Genomic DNA, 25,174 nt, shown 5'->3' on the forward strand with positions numbered 1-25,174 from the left:
TGAAGACCCAATCTGAACATATTACAAATCCAGAGAGACAAAAAGAAGGCGTGCCTCAATTTCTAATGGTTCTATCTTTTGGGAAAACCATAGTACAGGGCTGTCACCAAAAAATACAGCTAGCTGCAATACAATACAGCTTCATTAATAATAAAATTTATTCATTTACACTCCTGGTATATAAAATACTGCTAGTTAAAAAAGAAGGTTCACAACTAATAACTAGTCCAACAGCTTGTACAAGAGCTGCTTATTCAGTAAATAAATGGCAATTCAATTAACTTACCTTCCCAACATCTCGACAAAACCTATGGACCTCCATCCATACCTTAGCTCTCGCATGTACAGTTTCAAGCCAGCCTATTATGTTCCTCCAATACTAAGATGGTTCTCAGCTAAACTCTATACTCGGTACGATGAGTCCCTGGGATCCATCCCCAATGCCCAGGTCCATTTTAATGCATCTCCTTCTCAGTCCATGGTGAGGTAAAAAAAATCGTTTATCTATTCTGACAGCTTTAAATCTAAATCTACTTGAATCCTTGCCCAAAGCGAGAAGTTAATCCAAGTACTGCAACTGAATTGGTACTAGCAAGTTAGCAACCCGTGCTTGGCTCACAAATCTACAGTTTTTACTCGGATTGGAAATAACTATCATAAATGGAAAGCTTATCAAATGCATCAAAATTTGCCTTTAGTCCAACAAACTGGCTGCCCAGCTGTGCACAACCAGCATCTGGCCACCTGCAGACTCCATCTCGAGTGCGTAAAGGGCATAAAGTTTCACACACTTGTCCAATTGGATTTTTAGGAATAACGTCCTCGGCCATTACTGTAATGGAAACACAGAGATCTGATTTCTCATCATGATGTACAGTACCATCGAATTCTCTTTTCAAAGGGGTACTGATGAATTTCTGTGGAGCATCTGCTGGGTTGCCCTCAATGCCAACAGTAAAATCACCAGTGCTTGAGAAGTGTACCTTGCACCCCATAGACTCTACTGCTCGCTTTATGGCCTCACTTTCCTTGCTGGCCCTCTTTGCCAGGTTCATAGTTGAGCTGTTCAGCTGCTTTTCATTTCGTAACTCTGCATTCAATGATTCCATGGCAACTGCAACTTCTTTAGCTTTCCTCTCTGCTACCTCTTTCGCCTGTTCACAAATCCAACAAAGTTTTAATATGGATATCAATATTAGATCAACATAAAAACCCATCCAAAAGAAAATCTCTTTTTTTAATTTTTTTGGGGGGAAGGGAGGGAGAGGGGGGAGATTTAGTAGCCATAGGACATAAGTAATTTATCACCTTCTGCAGCTCAGAAAATTTTATAGCCATCTTTTGACATTGGGATTCAAGCTCCCCAGCTTGGGCTACTGAAGGACAAGCCCAACGAAGATGAAATTGGGGCCACAGAGTTGGGGCTAAGGCTGCTGCACGAGGTAATAGTGGACCATCGTGTTTTGATGGATCATAAAATAGGTTGAAATGCACATGAGAGCTTCCCCCTGAAGCACGCAAATCACCCAAGTATGCCCACAAACATCCACAAGCTTCAGAAACACCACTTTGCTGCCTCTCCTTTTCACTGAAATCAAAATATATAACGAGAAAAATGGTACCTATTAGCTCCTGCAATATTCAGCATCAGAAGACTTTGCTTCATTATTGTGCATTGCACTATATATCTCTTCCTGCCTGATAAAACCTTATATAATTGGATGATCAATCAATCATTGAGATGATTTAGTGCATGTTTGGGTTTGAGTTTGGAGACTTAAAAAGTGCTTTTAATAGCCTGATAAAGTAACTTTTTTCTTTGAAATAAAAATTTTGTATTGTAAGTGCAGAATAATTACAACACCATTGGAAAGGGAGTTGAATGAGTGATCAGTGCACACAAAAATATAAGCAGACGTTAAAAACTAATCAGATTTGGATGTTTAGTAGTTATATGTATATATGATATAATGATATTCCACAATGAGTTTTCAATTACACAATGTGATGGGAAGAGAGGAGATATATCACTCAAGATAGAAATATATATATAAGTGAAGGAAATAGAAATTCCGTAGATGAAATTTAGCCCTGCCCACCAATTTCCGACCTTTCTATTTAGCATTGTTACATCAGTCAAAAATTCCATTCATTTTAAGTTTCCTTTTTCTAATAAAATTTCGATGCATTATCTACAAGTTTCACCACTTTTAGTATGATGCTACATGAAAACTCACAGGAAGCACCAAATGTTGACAAACCATTTTGTGTGTTGGTATGACAATGATTGTGGTAAACCCCTGATGTTTTAGCATTATGAACCAATACAATTGCACCCCAAAAGAGAAATAAAAATGGGTTTCCCCCAGAATCATTAACTATTTATCAGTTGGCATGCCACATCCTGCGTTCAACTACAAAATAGCTAGGCTACATAAAGCAAATGCATGCCAGAGATCACACTTCGAATTTTAATGCATGCTCGAGACCCAAGACTTCAATTTATTGTATTCAGGCCAATGCAAGAAAATTACCTATTACCAAAGAAATTTCCAAAACGACAGGAAAGCATACAGTCCAAGAAATCCACCAGAAAAGCCTAAATCACCAGAAAGTATAAATATCAGCGAGCAATTGTTTTCTGATATAAGTATAAAATAGAAAGGGAAGAAAATAAGATGCTCATCAACACAATTAAGTGATTCGCGAGAACCATGAACTTAGTGTCACATATGGAAGAAGGCCGCTCACCGAGGAGAATTCAAAAGCAAAAGGATAAATCCGCAACAATTGTGAAACACAATCAATCCACTGCAAAATAGACATAAATACAAGATTATTAACTATAACCAAATCATCAAGTAAAAATGGGGGGCCGTGCAACATGTTCTCAGTTTAAATTTGATTCATGCCATGCTTGACATCAACTCTTTACATAATCTCAAGTGGAGAAATCGCACGTACTTCAATGGAACAAGAGAGTTTGACAATGAGCTATAGGAAAGACAAAAATCATAATAACGACCAATTAAAGACACATTGACAACCATTAGTCTGAAAAACTTAAGTTGGCAAGGAGTGCCATTTAAGTGGACCTCACCCTTCGCTCCATTATTATCAGTTTGGCTTGTCTCTTTTGGAAAGTCCAGGCTTGCTCCATTCCTTTGAAAAAGAACAGGGACCCCATTTGCCACTCCTCACATTCTTAGCTCATCTGTGGTCCATCTGAACCTTTTGATCCTGACTCAAGGATCAACAGGTTCTGTTCAGGGCTTGCAGTTCCTTTTGAAACTTATAAATAATTTTGGCCGTGGGAAGATTCTATTGGGGCATGAACAAAGCTTCTTCCCATCGAATAAATATATAAGTTCATTCAAAGAAATAAGAAAGAAAGAAAACATCAAGGCCATGGCCCCCTTTTAGTTTCGCCTAGATCCTTTAGGCTCAGACTGGGCCTGTTAGGGTTCAGTAGCATGTCTAAATCTTGCCCTAGCATTTTGGGTTTGATTATTCTAGTGACTTTGTCTTGTGAAAGGATAAGTTTTGTATCCCTAAATTTAGTATCAAGGTACACACCTGCAAAAAAATGGGAGAACAGTTATTTGAATTCTGTGCATGAGATGAACTTGGAGCTTGAGATGTAAATGATCCTGATGACTGCCGCACAGGAGATGATGATAAACTCCCTGCAGAAGACTGTCTTGATAACTCAAAAGGAGAGCTGCCACTACCAGATACTGTTGGCATTCCTGTTCTTTCCGAAAATGGATGTCCAAATGCCAGCCAGTCTTTCTCAACAAGTGCCTGTATAAAGATAAAAGATCCAAAATTTCAGAATCGGTAAAAATCCAAAGTAACTTAGGCATTCATGCAGGTATCAGCATCAGGCATAGATATTGTCAAATTAAACAATGCAACCCCAAAAGACATAAGTAAAACTTGAAACGCAAGATGCATTTCAGTTCCAAAATATTGCTGAAAATGTAATTAGATGAGGGAAAAAGAATAACAAAATAAAACCTAAAATGTGAGAGTCCTACACAAAACATTGCATGCAAAAATAGGTCTTAAATCAAAATGCCTCTCACAAAAAGATAAAACACAGTCCAAATGAGCTTCTTTCTTTACGATGTATCTCAATCTTTTCTAGCCTTGAAACTAAACTTCAAAAAGAGTGAATTGGTTCCAGTTAGGTATGTAGAAGATGCAAAGCGAATAGCACGAGAACTTGGGAGCGGTAAGCAGTCCTCAAACAACCTACCTTGGTTTGTCATTAAGGCTATATCAGTTTGAGATGTAATTGTGGAAAGAATGGAAGGGATATATGCAGGATTGCGGGAACATCATGTCAGTCTTCTATATGTAGGAAGAGATATTGATAAGAAATTATGTGATGTTATAGGGATGGAGGGAAGTACCACTTGGTGAGTTGGGATAGATCCTGCTACCATAAGTAGTGGCGCTCGGAGATGTTTTTGATATAGCAGATTCATTGTTGTGGATGGGGATGCTTGGCAAGAGTTAAAGCATGGATAGGAGCTCTTGAAACTCCTTTTCCTAAATTGTTTGTCTCTGCAGTGGATAGAGGTGCAACTATAGTGGGGTATGCACATAGGATAAGGGTGAACTTCACTGGTGTCATGAATTTCATTGGCATTGTGGGAGTAAGACCCTGAATTGTTGATCATTTCCATCACTTACTTTATGCATAGAATTAATGAGAGGAGAATAGATTGGGAGAGATAGCATCTAAATCAGAATTTCAATGCCAAATACTCTTCGAAGATTGAAGGCTGATTTTCTATGATGAGCCATTTGGAAGGAAAAGGGTCTGTAAAGAAGTGACTTTTTCACTCGGACAGTGATATAAGATAAAGTCTTCAAGCATGATCACATCAGGAAGTATGAGAAAATAACTCTTTATTGTGTTTCTATTGGCAGACCAAGTGGGGAGACAATTAACCGAGATCACTTTTCAATTGGATAGGGTGGGGGGGGAGGGGGTTAGCTTGTTTCTTTCTCCTGCTTGGATCTTTCTAGATTTCCATAATTTTATATTAGGATTTTTCACTTATTTCTACTCTCTTGTTCTACAGCTACTAGCTTTTGCTTTTTTAACCTTATCAAAATAATAATAATAACAAAATAATAATAATAATAATAATAATAATAATAATAACATAATCCAGAAATTTCCAGTTAGCACCTGAAACCCTGTGAATGTCCGATAGTATGGATCGAGCAGCAGACTAGCAAGTGAAACCAACTGAGTTGTTCTATCCCATCCATCACTAAACAATATGAAAGTGGGTCAACAGAATAGTGTTATAATCCTTTCTGTCCCAAATTTTTGAGCTCAAAATGGTGAGATTATTTATAGAGTTAACAAATAAGACATTTAAATTGTGACAGGACGGTAACCTGCAATGTATAAGAACTGATGCTGATTCCAAAGCAACACGTGCAGCAATCCAAGCCGAACCAGCCAAGACATTCTGAATATGTATTAACCAACCACTGTCACCAAGGCTTGATACTGAAGCAGACATACTGCTAAGGTTACCTCCACCCCAACTCCATCCACCATGTCTCTGTCAACAAACTTAGCATCAGGCAATCTCACCATTGCAAACAAGACACTGTCAACAAATATTGTTATAAATGCAAAGATAATATTAATTACAGTCGAATGAAAATGACTTGTGAGATTATCCTTGCCTCAGAGGTCTTAAAAAGGCTTTAAGAATTTTTCAGGCATCATAAACCCATGCAAATTTGGCTCACACGCATGAATTCATAAGCAAGCTGTGCTTAAGCTTACTGGGCACTATGCATAGAGACAAAAGGAATACTAGACTATCATCCAATACTTTATCCCACTAGATGGTTACAATCCTCATCACTATATCCTTGAGTCAACCGTACTTGCAGAGAGGGAATCAACAGCGGATCATAAAAATACATAAAACTTATTTTCTACCGTCTTTCACTGAAAGGCTATATAGACAACTGTGTTAGTTTTAATGATATATACAACCATGACTTGTTTATACACAATGAATAGGTCCAAGGTGCAAGCTCAAAGGTCAAATTTCAAGCTTTAATCACACCATTGCTTCAATGGTAACATCCATAGACTAACTAGAATAGCTTCCATCAATAAATTTCAATAATACAATTCCATATCTCGTGAAATGGACTTTTCTCCCCATCAAATGAATTAATTATCATAGTCCAGCACTGGTAAAGCAGCCAGATCTACATAAGATTCTGAGACCAACCAGGAATGATGACATTCCATCTGATGAATTGGCGCCATGAGTATCCAAGTAGTCTCTTAGTCGAGCAAGACTATCCCTCATTGTGTGTATGTTGTCTATCCCAAAGAATACTATCTGATAAAAGAAAAAAAAAAAAAGAATAATAAGGAACATGAAACCGTAATGTAATATGAATTCGAAGTTCACCAAGAGATTGATAATCTAACAGCACAAGCCGTCGAGAGACCTCAGACTGAAAATAATTTGATGATGATTCTGAGCCACCTCCCATTGCCCCATTTGCCAAAGCATTTTTCCTAGGTCTTGCATCAGCAATATATAGCTTCCTTGGGGAAAAAATGGAGAGAGAGAGAGAGAGAGACGAAGAAGAAGAAGAAATCAATCAATGTTAACCCATAACAACAGAAGTAAAAAAGCCTTCAAAAAGAAAAATAAATGCCTTATAGAAGAGATTAGCAACACGTAAACTATTATGACTAATACAATACATATAATAATTTGCGTATAAGTACATATCACAGAAAGATGTAATTACAATTTCTTACAAACATGGCCACCTGGAAATAATAAAATAAGACCTGTTTCTTCTCAGCATGAAAATAAATTGTTTCTCAAGCGTAAATACCAAACCCACATATCTTTTTCGCTTCTACACTCACATATACAGATAATGACGCACACGTGTCAGTTTAATATTTAACTGGTACATACAAGCTTCATCATTGAAATTATTTGGTAGAATTTGCATGATATAGAAGAGAGAAAAAGGAAAAGAAGAAATTTTATACACCTACCTCTGTGGCCCACTCACACCAAAGAGTTGAGTGCAAAGACCGCTAACAAGCTTTTCATCAGTGTTGCTGCAGAAAAATGCAGAGAAGTGAATCCATGTAATTTCAACAGATAAGGATAAAAGATCAAACTTAACACTTCAAATCTCCAATTACCTCCTCATATTCATCATGAGACCAACCAAGGGTTGGGATGAACGTGCAAGGACAGCTCCAGTTCCTGCAACTCACCACATATGCAAAAACTTAAGTCATTCATTATAGGCAAGCATTTAAAAAAAAAGGGGGGGGTCTGTTGCATACCTGGATCACACCATGAAACTACAGGCAATCGACATCTTGCCCGAAATGTTGAAGCCTGAATCACCTCTTCATCACTACATCAACAGTCATACAAAATTATTACATGTACAATTCCAGAATCAAAATGTATATCAGCCAAAATAAGATAGTTATAGTACAGATCTCAGCATCTTACCTGATCCCTTTTGGCACAATCAAAGCAAATGGATAACTTTGGCACATTGTATAGTTGGAGTTTAGGCTAGTTATTCTCCACAAGTCATTGTATAATAGGAACGACCCCTTCTCAATCATACTCATTGATGCACGGTAGGATCCTTTTCCAAGAAGCCGGAAATACTCATTTAGTAACCGCACCTTTGGGTTAGTATTGGTGAATTTGGAAGGTCCAGAAGCAAAAGCATAAAGATCCCATAAGCTTGCTGGTTTAGTGCACCTTAATAATGCATCAAATACCGCACGTCTCTGTAAAATTACCAAACCATACAGCATGCAATAAGCAGCTTGTGGAATTGAACAAGAATGATTAATAATATTATTGAAAAAACTTATTTGCAATCCTTTTGACACATCCAACCCACCACTAAAGTGGGTCCCACAATAATGAAAAGGTATTAGTTTGACTTTTTTTATAACTATAATCGGTCCCACAACAAGTGGTGCATTGACACACCAGGCTTGCAAGTAGCAAAACTCAATGCCAAATTGTTGCTTGACACCTTTTCGAAATATTAATCATTTTAAACTCCAAAGTTAAAAACCAATTATTACAATTAAGGGCAAAAAAGAGTGCAATATTGAATATAGTAACAACATAAAGTGCAATTTGTGTTTAATCCTTTGGAACGTTAAACATGGGAAGTGAATACAGTAACAGCTGAAAATGAAATTTACCTGATTCGTTGTGGGGCAGAAACCAAAGACAATAATTCTCATATCTTTGCCTGCAAAAGAATAGAGGAACCATTATTTCTCCTACAATCTCCACAAAGAAGCACCAAGAAAATAACTAGATAACTGGTTATATCATATGGAATACAACACAAACTAGGCCAAAGAATAACATAGCCAACCATCAATATATGTAGACACTATTCCACAACTAACTAGCGATGATGAAAAAGATGATTACCTGGAATAAAATCACTGGAAGAATATATCTTATTTGTGAAATCACTACTTGTTCCAAAAGTTTAAACTGGTGGAAAGATATAGATTTAATTATTTGTATTATATTCGTAACACTCCCCCTCACATGTGGGCTAGACTCCCTCTTAATGGGTGATCCAACACGTAAAATATTTAATTAAATGGGCTAGAGTGTAAAGTCAGGGTTTGAACTCAGGATCTGTGCTCTGATACCATTCGGTTACCATAATCCATAGCCCGGGCCCCCATAAACCATTGGGGAGTGTTTTGGCTAGCGCTTTTTTGGCTAGGCAGTCCGAAGGTATCATCAGCTAGCACACTTGCTTTTGTTAGCTGGGTCCACGGCGGAAAGCCTCACTTCCTGCTTTACATGAGTGAGAGTTCAGGGACAATTTAGATGCTCTGATGGGAAAAGATAGATTTAATTATTTGTATTATATTTTTAACATTATCAAAAAAGAATCTAAACGATATTAAATTGGAGATCTCTTGGAAAAGTAAAGTATTACAATGGGTTAGGAGAGATTTTCGGACTACAAGTTTGTGATTGCAGATTACAAAATGTTTATGTACATTCTTGTTTGGATTTCAAGACGGATGAGGGATCCATTCCTGGAACCTTACTCATGCCTTTCATGAGTGGGAACTTGAGTCAATGAACTCACCTTTTCTTTCACAATGTTCTAATATGCTGAAAAGTGAAGTGGCTATAGGATGTATTAGAAGCTAAAGCATGGGGATCAACTCAGTCTTCATAATTATTATGAGCCATTAAAAGGTCATAACACCATGCAATTTACCTTGGAGGAGTATTTGGGGCAGTAAAGTTCCTAGAAAGGCTACCTTCTTTCCTAAACAACTGCATAGAGAAGAATTCTAATTTGTGATATCATTGTGATGGATTAGTGTTGTATATGCAAATGTAGTGAAAATCTGACGCCCAATTGCTACTTCATTGAACAGTTTCTAAAGACATTTGGTGTTTTCTCTACACAATAATTGGGCTGAACATTACACTCTCCTACTCTCTCCGTACAACTACCGTTTACATGGTCACCCGCAACCTTACCACCAGCGTTCTCGCTGGTGGTGATTAACCTCGTATTTCTCGACGCTCCTCGTCGGGAATCCTTTCCCCTTTTTTTATTCTTAGTTTTAGTCTGGCGAGTTGGTGTATTAGTGATGGGGAGGCACAGACAGGTATACATCAACCAGAAAATTTTTACATTCACGAAGGATGATGGATGGTGGTGGAGTATAACAGAAAGCAGCCATCTTATGATGAATTATATTTCTGTGGACCATGAAGCTTTGTGGTGGCTGTCTTCAACGGTGAAGGACTGCGTGGCTTCACAGGGATCACCGGAGTTCTTAAGAACACGCAAAACAGGTCTCCAAGTATTAGTAGTGCAGAGGGACTGTAACCTTAAAGGGAGCTTCCTCTTCATTTCGGTGCTAGGCAATACGAAGAGAAAAGGTTTGTTAATTGTGCCGGAAGGAAGAAAAGGGGTGGGATGGAGAAACTTTAGAGATACACTAAAAGAGATCATTCCTTCTTCCCCTTTCCCGAAAGAAAGAAATAGCATGGCGTTGGGTGGTGGAGATGGTGGCTCATCCTGGGCTCTCCCTTCCCAGCAAACGGCAAATGAACCTACAGTGAGGTGACCCAAGCTCAGAGAGTTCAGCCTCGAGCCGCATAGCATGAAGGGGTGCTAGGTTCCATTTCGGTGGAAATGCAGAAAGGGGACGAAGATGGTAGAAACTGGTCTAGTGCAAATGAGGAATCAATACTTAAAAAGTGTTGGATTTTATGAAGGAAAGGGTGGGGGCATTATTGGAAGAAATAGATGAGATTAAACGCAGCGTTAAGGGGAAACAAATTATGGGAAATGAAGCGGGCTATAAAGGAAACTTAAATGGGCCAAGCCCCAACAGGAAATGGCCTAAGGTGCAGGCCATGGGTCATGGGCCATGGGCCTAGAGGGAACCCAGGCCTAAAGCTACGGGCCAAGGGCCCGGAGGCAAACCAAGGGAAACCAATTTGGAAAATGCGTAGCCAGACGGTGTGCGGCCCAGCGGGAATTGACCAGGCCCCAACAGTGCTATCGGCACCGTCGGTGATGGCGAAGCCTCCAACGGTGGGGGAAGACCAATCGCCGATGGCAGTGGCCTATTTTTCACCCTCCGTAGAGAAGGTTACAAATGAACTAGGCCTAATCTCTACAGGCAGGGGCCTGACGGGAGTGCAATCCCCACAGACAACGACAACGACGCCACAAAAGGCTTCGGCAGGAAAGGAAAAGGTGCCGGCGATGCCACAGAAGACAGCAACGGTGATATAGGTGTGGGAACCAACTACAGTAGAGAAAAAAAGTGAAAATCTATGCTGCCACACTGTCAGTATTGATTCTACGGGGGTGCCACCTCCACAGAAAGCGATAGTAGTCGCCGGCGACGCTCCTCTAGAGGTGGCTTTGGTTGTCTTTGAAGAGAAAAGTCTGGACCTTACAGCAACAGTAGTTCTGCCCCGAACCTTACAAAGTGTTGGTGACCTGGCTTCTGAAACATTGATGGAAGAGTTAGAGGAGGGGAGATGGGTCAGATGGTGCCGAGGGTTGTGTTTGAGGAGGAGGAGAATGTTGAGGTACAAGTGGAAGTTTATGACGAAGCTAGTATGAAGGAGAAGGGAGAGGAAAAGGGGGAGGCCGAAGGAGAAGAAGATTTGCTCTTATGTGAGCCCTCTAGAGCAACAGAAGAAGGAGAGGGACGCCCAGAAGATGGACCCACACCTTTAAGGAGTATACCTCCCGACACCCCACTAGATTGGATTCTAAAAAAAATGGAGGAGCTTCAAGATTGGATAGGGATATCCTGTAAAGGATATGAAGAACAGTTCAAGGCACTCCTTATTGCCATTGAGACGGGACACCAAAAGGGGGGAACAGGGGTCAAGGAAAATAGGGAGTTAAAGAGGCTAACTTGGTCTCTTAATTATGAAGGCAGAGAGGGGAGCATGAGTCGGGGGCGTCATAGAGGAAGGGCTGGATTAGTTGATTAATGTTGCCTACAATCTTGACATGGAATGTAAGAGGGTTGAATGAGATCAATAAACGCCTTCGAATAAGATCGTTACTTAGGCAATAGAAGGTAGACATCGTATGTTTGCAGGAAACTAACTGAAACAAATCACAAGAAGAACCATTCGGAGTATTTGGGGCTGCCAATATGTAGGTTGGGCATATTTACCTTCGGAGGGGGCGTCGGAAGAGTGGTAGAGAACACTGATGAGTTTGTGGGAGAATATTTTGTGGGTTGCTTGTTTAAAAATTTAGAAGATGGTTTTGAGTGGGCTTTCGCTAGGGTATATGGTCCTAATTTGGAGGGTGAACGGCGGTTACTTTGGGATGAGCTTGCAGGTTTATGTTCATGGTGGGATAGGCCATGGTGTATAGGGGGGACTTTAATGTGACAAGATTTCCAAGTGAAAGGTCGGGAGAGGGTTGGCAAAATCATGCTATGGGGAAATTGTCCGATTTCATTTCAGAGTTGGGACTCATGGACATACCTCTCTTGGGAGGTGGTTATACTTGGTCTAACCACCACACCTGGTCAAGACTAGATAGATTCCTCATATCTCCTTCATGGGAGATACAATATCCAGACTCTTGTCAGAAAAGACTCACTCGGTTGTGCTCGGACCATTTTCCTATTATGTTAGATTGTGGGGGAATACCGGGGGGCAGACGGCCCTTTAGGTTTGAGAATATGTGGTTAAAATCCGAGGGATTTGTGGAACTGGTCAAGCAATGGTGGAGTTTTTATCAAATGCAAGGCACTCCGAGCAAGGTATTGGTGGGAAAGTTCAAGGCCTTAAAGAGGGACTTGAAGATTTGGAATAGACAGGTTTTCGGTAATGTAGAAGCACGGAAGAAATCCTTATTTCAAGAGCTACAAAGTTTGGAGGGTGTGGATGATGAGGAAGGTCGAAAAGGGCAAGTAGTTGCAGAACTAGAAAGGTTGATCTTAATGGAGGAGATTTCTTGGAGGCAAAAGCAGTTCGCTTATGGAGGGAGATAGATCTACAAAGTTTTTTCACCGAGTGGCAAACTCCCATAGAAGGTTTGACACAATCGAGTCCATGAACATCGATGGCGAGGTAGTTTCTGATCAAGCAAAAATCAAAGACTATGTAGCTGGACATTTTGAGCATTTGTTGGAAGAACCGTTCGCATGAAGGCCTACAGTTGATGGGTTAGCTTTTGATGCCATTGATCGTAATAGTATGGCTTGGTTGGAGAGACCATTTGAAGAAGTAGAGGTACACCAAGTCATCAGGAAATTGAACAAAGATAAAACTCCGGGGCTGGGTGGTTTTACTATGGCATTTTTTCAGACTTGTTGGGAGGTGGTAAGAGAGGATATTATCCTGGTTTTCCAGGAGTTCTTTACTTTTGGTAAATTTGAAAAGAGTCTAAATACTACCTTCATTGCACTTATCCCCAAAAATCCAAGGGCAAGAAAAGCACAAGATTTCAGGCCTATTAGTCTCATGGGCAGTGTGTATAAGATTCTTGCAAAAGTCTTGGCCAACAAAATGAGTATGGTATTGGATAAGATTATTTTGAAATCTCAAAATGCATTTGTACGAGAAAGGCAAATACTGGATTCGGTTCTTGTAGCCAATGAATGTTTGGACAGCAGGCTTAAGTCAAAGATCCTGGGTATTTTGTGTAAATTGGATATGGAGAAGGCCTATGATCATGTCAATTGGAACTTTTTGCTCTATCTATTGGGTAGGTGTGGTTTTGGGGAAAAATGGAAAGGATGGATGCGTCATTGTATATCTACAGCTTGGTTTTCAGTTTTGGGAAATGGTGAACCTGTGGGTTTCTTTAATAGCTTGCGGGGGTTACGACTAGGAGATCCACTATCCCCTCTACTATTCGTGATCGTGATAGAGGCTCTGAGTTGGATGGTGTCGACCGCTCTAGTAGGTGGCTTCTTTTTAGGATTCTCAATGGGAAATCTTCATGGGCCCATTACTATTTCTCATCTTTTATTTGCAGATGATACGCTGCTGTTTTGTGATGATAATGTAGTGCATATACAATCCTTGAATACCCTTTTACGATGTTTCGAAGCGGCTTCCAATTTAAAGATAAATCTAGCAAAGACAGAAATGGTGGTGGTGGTGAATGTAAGTTGTTGGAATACATAGTTGTAATTAAATGTATAGTATGAGGGTATAATGGTCACTACACTAGGTATATGTATAGTTGGATATTGATTAATAAAATTACAACACAGAATTCTCTCTCTTGTTTATCGACAACATGGTATCAGAGCAGTGAGTAGTCGGTTGTGGTTGTGCGACGGAGTTAGTGGTGTTTTCCGGCGGGTGCTGGTGATTGTCATTGGTTGTTGGTGGTGCTGTGAAGTTTTGGTTGAAGTTTCGGCCGGCAGCTCCTTTCGAAGTGCTTTTCCGGTGACATAAGGAGTTATCTCCGGTAATGGACACCGGAATCGAGGTCACCGGCATCCTCTGTCCACTCCGGTGAGTTTTCGTCTCCATCAGCTACCGGAAGGACGGTGTATCGCCGGCCGGAGGAAGAGTCCAAGTGTGTTTGGCTGCAAGTTTTTGGCTATTCTTGGTGTGTTCTGTTATCCGATCCGTAGTTGTGCATGCCCCCAATCTGGAATAAGAACCTATTCCTATTTGGAATAACACTTGTTTGGCATCAGGTATACTGTAATCCTGCTTTCCTTATTCCGGGTTAGGAATAACTTATTCGCATTTTTTATTTATTCTTGAATCTAATACGCCCGAATCCGGTACCGGTCGATACAGGCCGGTTCCGACGAAACAAAATCGGTTCAGACTGATACAGGCCGAAACAGACCAAAACAGGGCCGATACAGGCCGGTTCAGACCCGATACAGGCCGGTTCAGGCCCTAAAATTGGCTGTTCTGACTAGTATAGACTGTTTTTGACCCATACAGATCCGAGATTTGGGTTGTTAAGCTGGTTTCTATTTTTCCAGCGTGTATTTGTTCGTTTTTTATCCATATCCTCGTATTTTTCTCCATGGAAGCTAAGTTTGAATCATTATCTATTGCACCAAACGTTAACATGCCTATGACTACGGTGAAATTGAATGGAAAGAACTACATACTATGGTCAAAATCTGTTGAAATGTTCTTGAAAGGTAAGGGTCTTCGTCATACCCACTTGGTTGATTCAATGCCTAATTCAAATAGTTCTACCTTTGCTCAATGGGAGCAAGAAGATGCTCAAATCTGCTCCTTGATATTGACTAGTATTGAGCCTAATATTTGTGCTAGTTTAGTACAGTTTGACACTGCTCAGGAGATATGGAGGCATCTCAAACATATGTACTCGGGTGTTAGAAACACAACTCGTATTTATGAGTTGTGTCAACAATTTTTTGGATTGAAACAGGGTGCTTTGGGCCTAGAAGAGTATTACTCTAAAGTGATGGGTATATGTGAAGAACTCAAAATTTATCAACCTATCACTTTTGATGTTTCAATTATGCTAAAACAACGTGAAGAGTTCAACGTTGTTCGGTTTCTAGTTGGCCTAAAACCTGAGTATGAGTCGGTACGCTATCAAATTCTAGCAAGCCCACAGCTCCCCTCATTTCCTGATGTGTTCTCCCGACTCCAGCGAGCCACACTATCTGGACCTAGATCTCTGTTATCTTCTGACCAGAGTAATGAGAGATCCGCTTTAGTTGCCTCTTATGTTGCTCCTGGTGGGCGTGGAGGCCGAAGTGGTAGAGGTGCATGTGGAGGACGTGATGCCAGAGGTAACCGTACTCGAGGTCGTGAATCTCGTAAGTGCACCCATTGTGGTCGCACTAACCACTCGGTGGACTATTGTTGGGATCTACATGGGAGACCATCTAGGTCCGCTAATCAGGCCATTTGCCAAGACTCTACATCACAGGCAACGAGTTCCAACTTGCCTCCAGAGATGATCAGCTTATCGAAGGATGAGTATGATCAGTTTTTAGTTACACGAGCGGCTTCATCTTCCAGAGCTACTCTTAACCAATCAGGTACAGCATCCACATGTCTTGTCTCGTCTACCCAAAATCCATGGATCATCGATTCAGGAGCTAATGAACATCTAACTGGTTTGTCTCATTCCTTATCTGAGTTAGGTAACATGTCATTTCCCACGAGTGTTACTCTTGCTAATGGTTCTCTTGCTAAAGTTACAGACATTGGATCTACCAAGCTCACTGATTCTATATCCTTGTCATTTGTTCTATATGCTCCCAGTTTGCCCTTTAGCTTGTTGTCCATTAGTAAAATTACTCAAAATCTTCAATGTTCTGTGACCTTTTTTCTTTCTGTATGTATCTTTCAGGATCTCAAGACGGGAAAGAAGATTGGTACGGGGCATGAAACTGGTGGTCTGTATTACCTCGACGTCGAGCAGTCACCCACTCGAGCCCTCACTTCCTCCTCCGCTTTTGAATGGCATTGCCTCCTTAGACACCCATCCCTCTCTCTTCTGAAACGTCAAGTTAGGGATCTTAAAAATGTGTCTCCCTTTTCTTGTGAAGCATGTCAACTTAGTAAACATTATCGTGTGTCTTTTGTACCTCGAGTTGATAATCGAGCATCTTCTTCTTTTGCCTTGGTTCATTATGATATATGGGGATCATTCAACATTGTATCAAACAAGTTTCAATATTTTGTTACATTTGTTGATGACTATTCTCGTATGACATGGTTATTTCTGATGAAAGCAAGATCTAAACTCCTTTCCATATTCAAAGTCTTTCGAAAAGAAATTAAAACTCAGTTTGGACAAAAAGTTCAAGTTTTGCGTTCTGACAATGCTAATGAATATCTAACTATACATATACCTAGAGTAGTGACCATTATACCCTCATACTATACATTTAATTACAACTATGTATTCCAACAATCTCCTCGAGCATTATATGGTTTGAAACAATCTCCTCGAGCATGGTTTGGGAGGTTCTCTGATAGTGTATTGGCATTTGGTCTTCATAGATACCAAATAGACCACTCGGTATTTAATCTGCATAGTGATGCAGGTCATATCTTATTGATTGTATATGTAGATGATATTGTAATTACTGGGAGTGATTCAGCTGGAATCGCCAGGCTGAAACAATTTTTACATTATCAGTTTTAGACAAAAGACTTGGGTAAAACTTAGATACTTTCTCGGAATCAAAGTTAGTAGATCTAAAAAGGGTATCAACCTATCTCAGAGAAAGTATGTGCTTGATCTTTTGGAAGAAACTGGCATGTTGGGTGCACGACCTATTGACACTCCTATAGATCCAAATCGTAAACTCTTGAAAGAGGAAGGTGAGTTGTTTGGAGATCCAGGTCGGTATCAAAGACTTGTTGAAAAATTAAATTATCTGACTATCACTAGACTTGATATTTCTTATGCATTAAGTGTACTGAGCCAATTTCTACAAACGCCTAGAGTCTCACATTGGGATGCTGTAATCCATATTCTTCGGTATCTTAAGCGAGCTCCTGGCCTTGGGTTGTTGTATAGACCAAATGGGCATCTTAGAATTGAAGCTTTTTCAAATGCTGATTGGGCAAGATCTCCTTTTGATAGAAAATCGACTACTGGATATTGTACCTTTGTAGGAGGTAATTTGGTTACATGGAAGAGTAAGAAGCAAACAGTAGTAGCTCGATCTAGTGCAAAGGCCGAATACAGAGCAATGGCTCACATTGCTAGTGAGCTGACATGGTTGCAACACTTTCTTCATGAGATTGGGTTTCCAGCTCCTGTCTTCCTTCAGTTATTTTGTGATAATCAAGCTGCAGTACATATTGCGTCTAATCCTGTATTCCATGAGAGGACTAAACACATTGAGATTGATTGTCACTTCATTCGAGATAAGATATTCAGTGGTGACATTTCTACACCCCTTGTGAAGTCTGCTGATCAACTTGCAGATATATTTACCAAACCACTTTGTCATAGTCGGCTAAAGTTGATTTGTTCCAAACTAGGTTTATATGATATATATGCCCCAGTTTGAGAGGGAGTGTTGGAATACATAGTTGTAATTAAATATATAGTATGAGGGTATAATGGTCACTACTCTAGGTATATGTATAGTTGGATATTCATTTATAAAATTACAACACAGAATTCTCTCTCTCTTGGTTATCGACTACATAAGTAATATTCGGGGGTTGGCCAACATTTTGGGGTGTGGGATGTCCTCATTGCCAATGAAGTATCTTGGCCTCCCTTTGGGGGCATCTTTCAAAACCAAGACAATTTGGGCGGAGGTGCTAGAAAAACTAGAACGCAGGTTGGCTAGGTGGAAAAGATTCTATTTATCCAAGGGGGAAAGGCTCATACTTATTAAAAGCACGTTATCTAACCTTCCCACTTATTTCTTGTCTCTATTCCCCCTTTCAGCTAGTATTGCTTCTAAGATTGAAAAATTACAACATGACTTTTTGTGGAGTGGCATAGGAGATGAGTTTAAATTTCATTTAGTTGGATGGGACAAGGTGTGCACACCTTTACGTGTGGGTGGTTTGGGGGTCCATGATGTGAGGCTTTTTAATCAAGCCTTACTCGAGAAATGGCTGTGGCGTTATAATTATGAGAAGGAAGCACTATGGAAAGGGGTGATTGATGCAAAGTATGGGAGTGCAAGGGTAGGTTGGTACTCTAATGAGGGAAGGGGGGCTTATGGTGTGGGGTTATGGAAGCATATAAGAAAAGGTTGGGGGGTATTTTCTCGCAATACCAGGCTATGTATGGGGAATGGCCAGAGAATTAGCTTTTGGAATGATGTATGGGTGGGTGATACGGCTTTTAAGGTGGCTTACCCTGCTATTTTCAGCATTGCAAGGGAAAAAGATGCAAAGGTCACAGACTTGTGGGGTACTACACATGATGCTCAAGTGTGGAACATAAATCTCACTAGGGAGGCTCATGACTGGGAAGTGAGTATGGTGGTGGAGTTTTTTAACCTACTACATAACATCTCCCCTAATGCTTCAACTGAAGATAAGTCGGTTTGGTGTCCATCTCGGAAAGGGAAATTCCCGGTAAGTTCTTATTATGGGACTATTACAGCCCCACCTTTGCCTAATTTTCCGTGGAAGAGCATATGGAGGAATAAAGCACCTCCTAAGGCGGCATTCTTTGTATAGACAGCAACCCTCGGGAAGATCCTAACCATTGACAATTTAAGAAGACGCGGTCTTATAATGATGGATTGGTGCTGTATGTGCAAAAAGAGTGGGGAAACAGTGGATCATTTACTCCTACATTGTGAATTTGCTAGGGACACTTGGAATCATTTCTTTAGCAGGATGGGGTTAGCATGGACTATGCCGAGAAGGGTAGCTGAGTTATTGGCAAGTTGGAGAGGGATCTCAGGGACAGCACAGATTGCAGCAATATGGAAATTGACCTCCATCTGTATCTTATGGTGCATCTGGAGTGAAAGAAACAACAGGCATTTTCAGGACGAGGAAAGATTTGTAGAAGAATTTAGGGGTTTTTTATGGAAGACTCTGTTTTTGTGGGCCATGGCTTTAGAGTTCAATGGTCTCAGCTTCCATGATTTCCTTGTATCTTTTTCTAGCTCTTAAAGCAGTGTATTCACATGTATACCCCCAGTATACCTGGCTATACTGGCTTACGCCTTCTTTATATTAATACATTTTAATATTACTTATAAAAAAAATTAATAATAATTGTGCTGAATCGTGTGATGTCACAAAAGTGGCTAATCAGTGAAGTTTCAATTGCATAGAGATAGTTCAATCTAGATGGAGTCCCCCTCTTTGTTTTCTGTGAACGGTTTTGACAGAAATGACTGCACCTTCACAGCACTGGGTCATCCATTATTGGGTGAAAGCCTAATTCTGACAATCACCACCATCACTTGCTTGCACCACCACCACCAAGGCAACATCTAGAGCATATCACCTAGAGCAATAACATCCACTGCCAACACATCCAACCACCTATTGTTGAACGTTTAAACATCATCTTGTCAAATGCAATTGCCGTTCAAATTGAATTCAAACTAGCCCTCAAAGAAATAACAACTTCTTGAAACACAGGCTTAAATGATAGATAGAAATCGTAAGGATAATTACAAGATCGGACGTAGAAATGCCAACAAAAATAAAAAGAAGGAAACTATTAGAAAGCATACCTAAAACCTGAAGAAGTCTTTGTGACGGCATCTTGTCGTGTTGACGAGGGGCTGATTGAAGCCTAACAGCCTACATTAACTTAAAAGTATTAAATTAAACATACAACTACCTCAAACTAAAAGAGTCCCAAAGTAAAGGGTGGAACCAACATCCAAAGGTCAAACAATGTGACTAATGCACATCAAATAATCTAAATAAAGGAAAAAAAATAAAACCAAGGGAATTAATGTTGTCGGATAGTTAAGTGTCACATCTCCTGGTAAAACTTTGGGATCAAGATGATGATAGTGAAACAGAAATTTGCATGAAGTTAATAAATGATTACAGCACCTCTCATAATTTCTTATCAAGCCATTCTTTTACTAGGTCTGTAAATTGCATTTCATTCCTGGCCTAGAAGAGAGAGAAAGAGCGAGAGAGAGAGAGAGAGAGAGAGAGAGAGAGAGAGAGAGAGCTAAGCTAACTACAAGTGTAGAAACTAAACCTCAAAAGCCTCAAGATTCATTATAACTTGAAGCAAGACTCAGCTAGACTAATGCATATCAAGCCAAGGTAAAAGTAGCAGACAATAACCACTTATTGGCACAAAGAAGAAATGTGTGGTCTGTGCATAAGCAGAGTTGGCAAAACCAGATAAAAAATGTCATCCCCAACTTCACCCTTGTTTCTTATATCCTACCTCTTCCATTCATGTTATCTTCAATCGCCCAAAACCCCTGGCTTTCCATCTTCAACCTTACCATCAATAGAAAACATTCCTAAATGATGGTAGATCAACTCGATAAACCCAGCTTACAAGAATAAATGCATGGTCTGGGCATAATCTCCCTCCCTCAATACCTTGATGTCATAGCTAGGGTAGTTTGCTGTGGTACGGCCCATGACTTGGCGCAACTCAAGTCCTGCTCTTTTGGCTGAGATTATCTTTGATACCACTTGTAATGACCCAAGAAAAGTGTTTGCCACCTTTGCGCTAAGATTCCAAAAGGACTAATTATTGTTACAATTGGAGCCCCTTGGAATTATTATAAAGTCCAAATACTTCTCTCTCAAGTAATTTGAGATCTCATTCACCATTTTCTCATAGATGTGATGTGCTACATGGAAACTCAAGTTGCATTGTTCAAATCTATGCATTTGAATGTGGCTAAATATACATAATAGCACATCATCTCACCCTTATAAGAAAAATATATCAATAAATAGAATAATCAAAAATGAATCTCCATAAGCTACATTAAAATTTAATCATATCCTTGTATCGAGAAAAAACATCATAATGAAGCTACACATACATATACTCCAAGCTGAACAACTAAGTCAAATTTCCAAGTTAAAGTTACCACAACATGAACACAAACAAAGAAATGCAAAACAAGAAACTAAATAAATGACAACTTGCCATCTTGTTGAACTTCTCTATGGTGGCCAGTGGCACTGTGCCAAGCGCAATGATTTTCCTTGTACCTTCACTCTTACAAAGGAATGCAAGAATATTAGAAAACTACGGAAGTTATGACAAATACTCAAGGTAAGCACCAAACCACAAAAATACAAAGACAGAAGTGTGTGGGTGTAGATACATTCATGCATCCATCAAAGAGCACTCAGAAGCATAAAATCATACACCCACATCAACACATGCGTGCATACATGTACCGGACCACATAACCATTGCCGCATGCATACGAAGATACTTGTATAGAGCATCAATTGAAAATTCTTTTTTCTGTTTTTGATAAGTAAGATAAATCTTTATTGAATTAAGTAATAAGGCGTAGCCCAAGTACACAAGAAGTGTACAAAGATAACACCTATTTACAAGTTAAGAGCTAGAAAATGATACAAGAAAGTCATGAAAGCTGGATCCATTGAATACACCGACAGAAGCCCAAAGAAATAATGTGTGGAAAAAGAAACTTCTAAGCTCATCTAAAGAGTTCCTGATCTTCAAAATCCGACCATTCCTTTTTGGGCCAAATACACCGCATGAGACAAAGGAATCATTCTCCATACAGTAGCATTTTGGGGATTGCCCTAATGGCCCTCCCAGCAAGCAAACAGATCCACCACCCTCCTAAGCATCACCCATACAAATCCGGTCCTGCTAAAGATCTAATCCCATAACACCCTTACAGCCTCACAGTGAAGTAATAAACATCCACAGATTCATATACCAGATTCGAAAAATCAATTTTAAAATGCAATGCACATTGAGGCACTTATATTTTCATCTAAAGAAAATTACATTAACAAGCAGAGAGTATTTAATTCATAACTTACAAGAAAAATAAGACGAAAATTGGTTACTATCAAGGTGCCCACTTCATCAGTATTAACCAAAACGACACCATATTCCTGAAAGCAAAGTACATAATTATTTATACGTTTAGATAGCAAACAACCACAAAACAAGTAGCAAAAAAAGGAACTATTAGTTTCAATTTAAGTACTGAAATACCATTACCCATTACCCTTTTTCAATTATTAGATGTCAAACACATCCATCACAACTTTTGAATTCTTGAAAGATTGACCAGTTTTACGTATTACCATAAACAATCATAGAAAAGGAAGATAAGTCCAGATTTGTCTAGTTTTACCTATCCACATACAAGACCAAAATTTTGCTTATTTTTTATTTTCCACTAAGAAGTCCCACTCTCATAGAACTTTGAACATTCAACAAATTTCTGCATCCGACATATCTTGCAATTGTTTGCATGACTTTTAATTTAGAATTGCTCAAACTTCACCTTCAAATTAATAAAATTTTTATATCTCATTTTTTTATAAGAGTAATTAAATAAAATAACCAATACAACTGCCAATGTTTTATAGCTCAAATGCCACTTCGTCCACTCCATAAGAACAGAGTGGAGGGTGGAAGCATGGGTTCAAGACCTACTGAGTCTGTGTAACTTACCTATAAAAAAAATATATATAAAAATAAAACAATAAAACAACCAAACAAGTCTGCCTAAAGAGAAACCTAATCCATTGTCTACAAGTCGACATGGTAATAGAGACCATCCCAGCTATTGTCTCAATGCTTTCCAGAAGAGTACATACATCCAAGGAACTTAAGAAGCCTTACAGTTACTGGCCATCCTATGAAAATAAACCATAAATATTGATCAAGAATAATAAACCCCCCTACCTAGGGCTATCAATAGAAGCATCAATTCCAGTACCTTATTCTGAGTGGTAAGGCAACAGAAACTTAAGCAATCTACTCAGAATAGACCAGCACTACCCAATTCCTTTAATTTTTATTTTTTTTTAAAGCACACTGATGTATTTAAAAAAAAAAAAAAAAAAAAAAAACAGCAGCAGAGCTGCAGATGTAATATTATATTATCATTGTACATTAACCATTGCCAGCATGGTACATAATGCATCCTACACGAGCATCTTAGTGTCCAGTAATTCAGCGAAAGCACCAAAATCAAAGTACTCATAGCAATAGTGTTTTATGAAATGCAACTAGGTGACTTATTAAGCATAGTAAATACACAATGCCTCTATGGCTTCAGCCAAGAGCCAATCTCTCCTCTTGTGAAACCATTACCAAGCTTGCTCTCTCCCCAATATGCGTACACATCTACAAGTCAAACCCTTACACTATAAACCTCCAATATTTTATATTCTAAATGTTAACAATTACGACCATCTCAAAATTTCCTGAGGAAACAACTTCACTCCATGAGTTGGCAGATTCTCTGATATTAATTAATTCACCACTTTCTAAATCATGGATATCCTGAATTTGCCAATCTTATTTAATTGGGGTTTAGAATTCTGGATATAGATATCCCCCTTAGTAAAAGGATTACAAATTCAAGGATGAGTTGAGTTGATTCATAAATAACTCTTCATAATAATGGACTTTTTTTTTTTTGCACTTTCCGTAGGATTCATTAGGGAGCCAACTGTGCCCCACTGCCTCATTCTTAGTTTCCATTTTTATTTTTAATAACGTATTCATGAGTTTATTTACACATAGCACTTCCTAATACTTGAGTTTTTCTGTTTTTGTATTCACTGCACATAGGATTCATTAAGGAGCAGACTGTAACTCTTTGCCTCATTCTTACTTTCCATTTCTATTTATAAACAATCAATTAATGATCCTAACAACAATTACGAATCATGGTTAAAAAACTAATCAAGAAAACGTAAAAAAGACCAAATCTTGTTAAACAACCCATCAAAAAACAAAATGACCAATTTTGCTTGCCATTGCATCATGGGAATGAAATAAATGACCAATTTTGCTTGCCATTGCATCATGGGAATGAAATAATGGAAATCGTGGAAATAATTAGAGAACTCAGCAGTTCAAGCAATCAGAGGACGCACCTCGACCACGACTTCTTCAGCTTCAAGCAGGAAGTCCAAATTCATATGCAAAACGGACCGCGAAACGGGCTGCGAAAGATATAAATTTAAAAAGAGAAGTAGAAAAGTAGCAAATGAATCAATGATCAACAACAGAAGGCCAATTTGAAAAGAGTAAAAAAGAACAGAAGAAGAAGGGAACAATATTATAAACCTCGATTTTGGTCCATTCAAGGGCGTCCCAGCTAGAGCTGACCTCCAACTTCTCCGACTCGGAGGCGTCTCGAAGCGACGTCGTCCGAGCACTGCTGCGTGGATTTGGCGAGGCCATGCGGCGAACCGACTCTGTACGTTTCCTCAATCCCTTCTGAGAGAGAGAGAGAGAGAGAGAGAGAGAGGTGTTGTGTTGTGTTACCTTACCTACCGTTCAAACTTGAAAGAAGACTTTAGCGGTTGGCACTTGGCAACCGATGTCATCGCATCTACATATCTCTATTATTCCATGTATCCTCTTAGCTTTTGCATTTCTGTACTCTAATTATGTATATTAATCAGTAATCTATACTATAAAACGTACTCTCATTCTAATTTCATCTTATTAAATAAAATGACACATTCAGTACTATTAAATAATAAATAAATATTAAATAAATGATCATTAAATGGATCACATCTTATTTAATGAAATGATAATATAGTGTACGTATAGAATTTTCATAATATATTTATAATTTAGATTCAATAAAAATAAATTAATAAATTGATATGATACGTTAGATTATAAAATTATTTTTATTATAAAATATATTTAATGCATCATATTATAAACTGATGTAATTGATGTGATATTTTATATTATAAAGTTACTTTTATTATAAATAAAATAGATTTAACAAATCATATAATTTCGACATTTTTATAAAATAACTTTAAACCTAATATAAAATATCCCTATTTTAAAATATAATTATAAAAAAAATGTTATATGTATATCTTTATTAAGTATTATTTTAGATATTGATATTATTTATAACTGCCATACTGTTACTTCCCAAAAAAATAAAAAATAAAGATAAGGATCA

General features: G+C 38.8%; 1 protein-coding gene across 4 annotated transcripts; it reads right to left on the reverse strand.

Annotated features, from left to right (window-relative positions):
• On the reverse strand, window positions 1-24,568 carry LOC122295126 (phosphatidylinositol-3-phosphatase myotubularin-1-like). Of its 4 annotated transcripts, XM_043104184.1 has the most exons (19): window positions 24,307-24,567; window positions 24,114-24,182; window positions 22,035-22,109; window positions 21,154-21,225; window positions 19,751-19,820; window positions 8,270-8,319; window positions 7,551-7,840; window positions 7,376-7,449; window positions 7,229-7,292; window positions 7,076-7,141; window positions 6,508-6,607; window positions 6,282-6,395; window positions 5,422-5,591; window positions 5,207-5,291; window positions 3,577-3,804; window positions 2,752-2,811; window positions 2,535-2,599; window positions 1,309-1,588; window positions 1-1,154 (listed from the first exon to the last, which is right to left on the reverse strand). In XM_043104184.1, the coding sequence occupies exons 1-19, from the start codon at window positions 24,421-24,423 to the stop codon at window positions 633-635; spliced, it is 2,571 nt and encodes an 856-aa protein (XP_042960118.1). In that variant the 5' UTR covers window positions 24,424-24,567; the 3' UTR covers window positions 1-632. The 4 variants fall into 4 exon arrangements, with proteins under 4 accessions (XP_042960118.1, XP_042960119.1, XP_042960120.1 ...); XM_043104185.1 differs by lacking the exon at window positions 22,035-22,109 and having other exon boundaries at window positions 24,307-24,568; XM_043104186.1 differs by lacking the exon at window positions 24,307-24,567 and having other exon boundaries at window positions 21,154-21,218; window positions 24,114-24,165.
• Window positions 24,569-25,174: the final 606 nt, after the last annotated feature.

This window comes from Carya illinoinensis, chromosome 14, assembly GCF_018687715.1.
Source record: "Carya illinoinensis cultivar Pawnee chromosome 14, C.illinoinensisPawnee_v1, whole genome shotgun sequence".
Classification (NCBI taxonomy): Eukaryota; Viridiplantae; Streptophyta; class Magnoliopsida; order Fagales; family Juglandaceae; genus Carya; species Carya illinoinensis.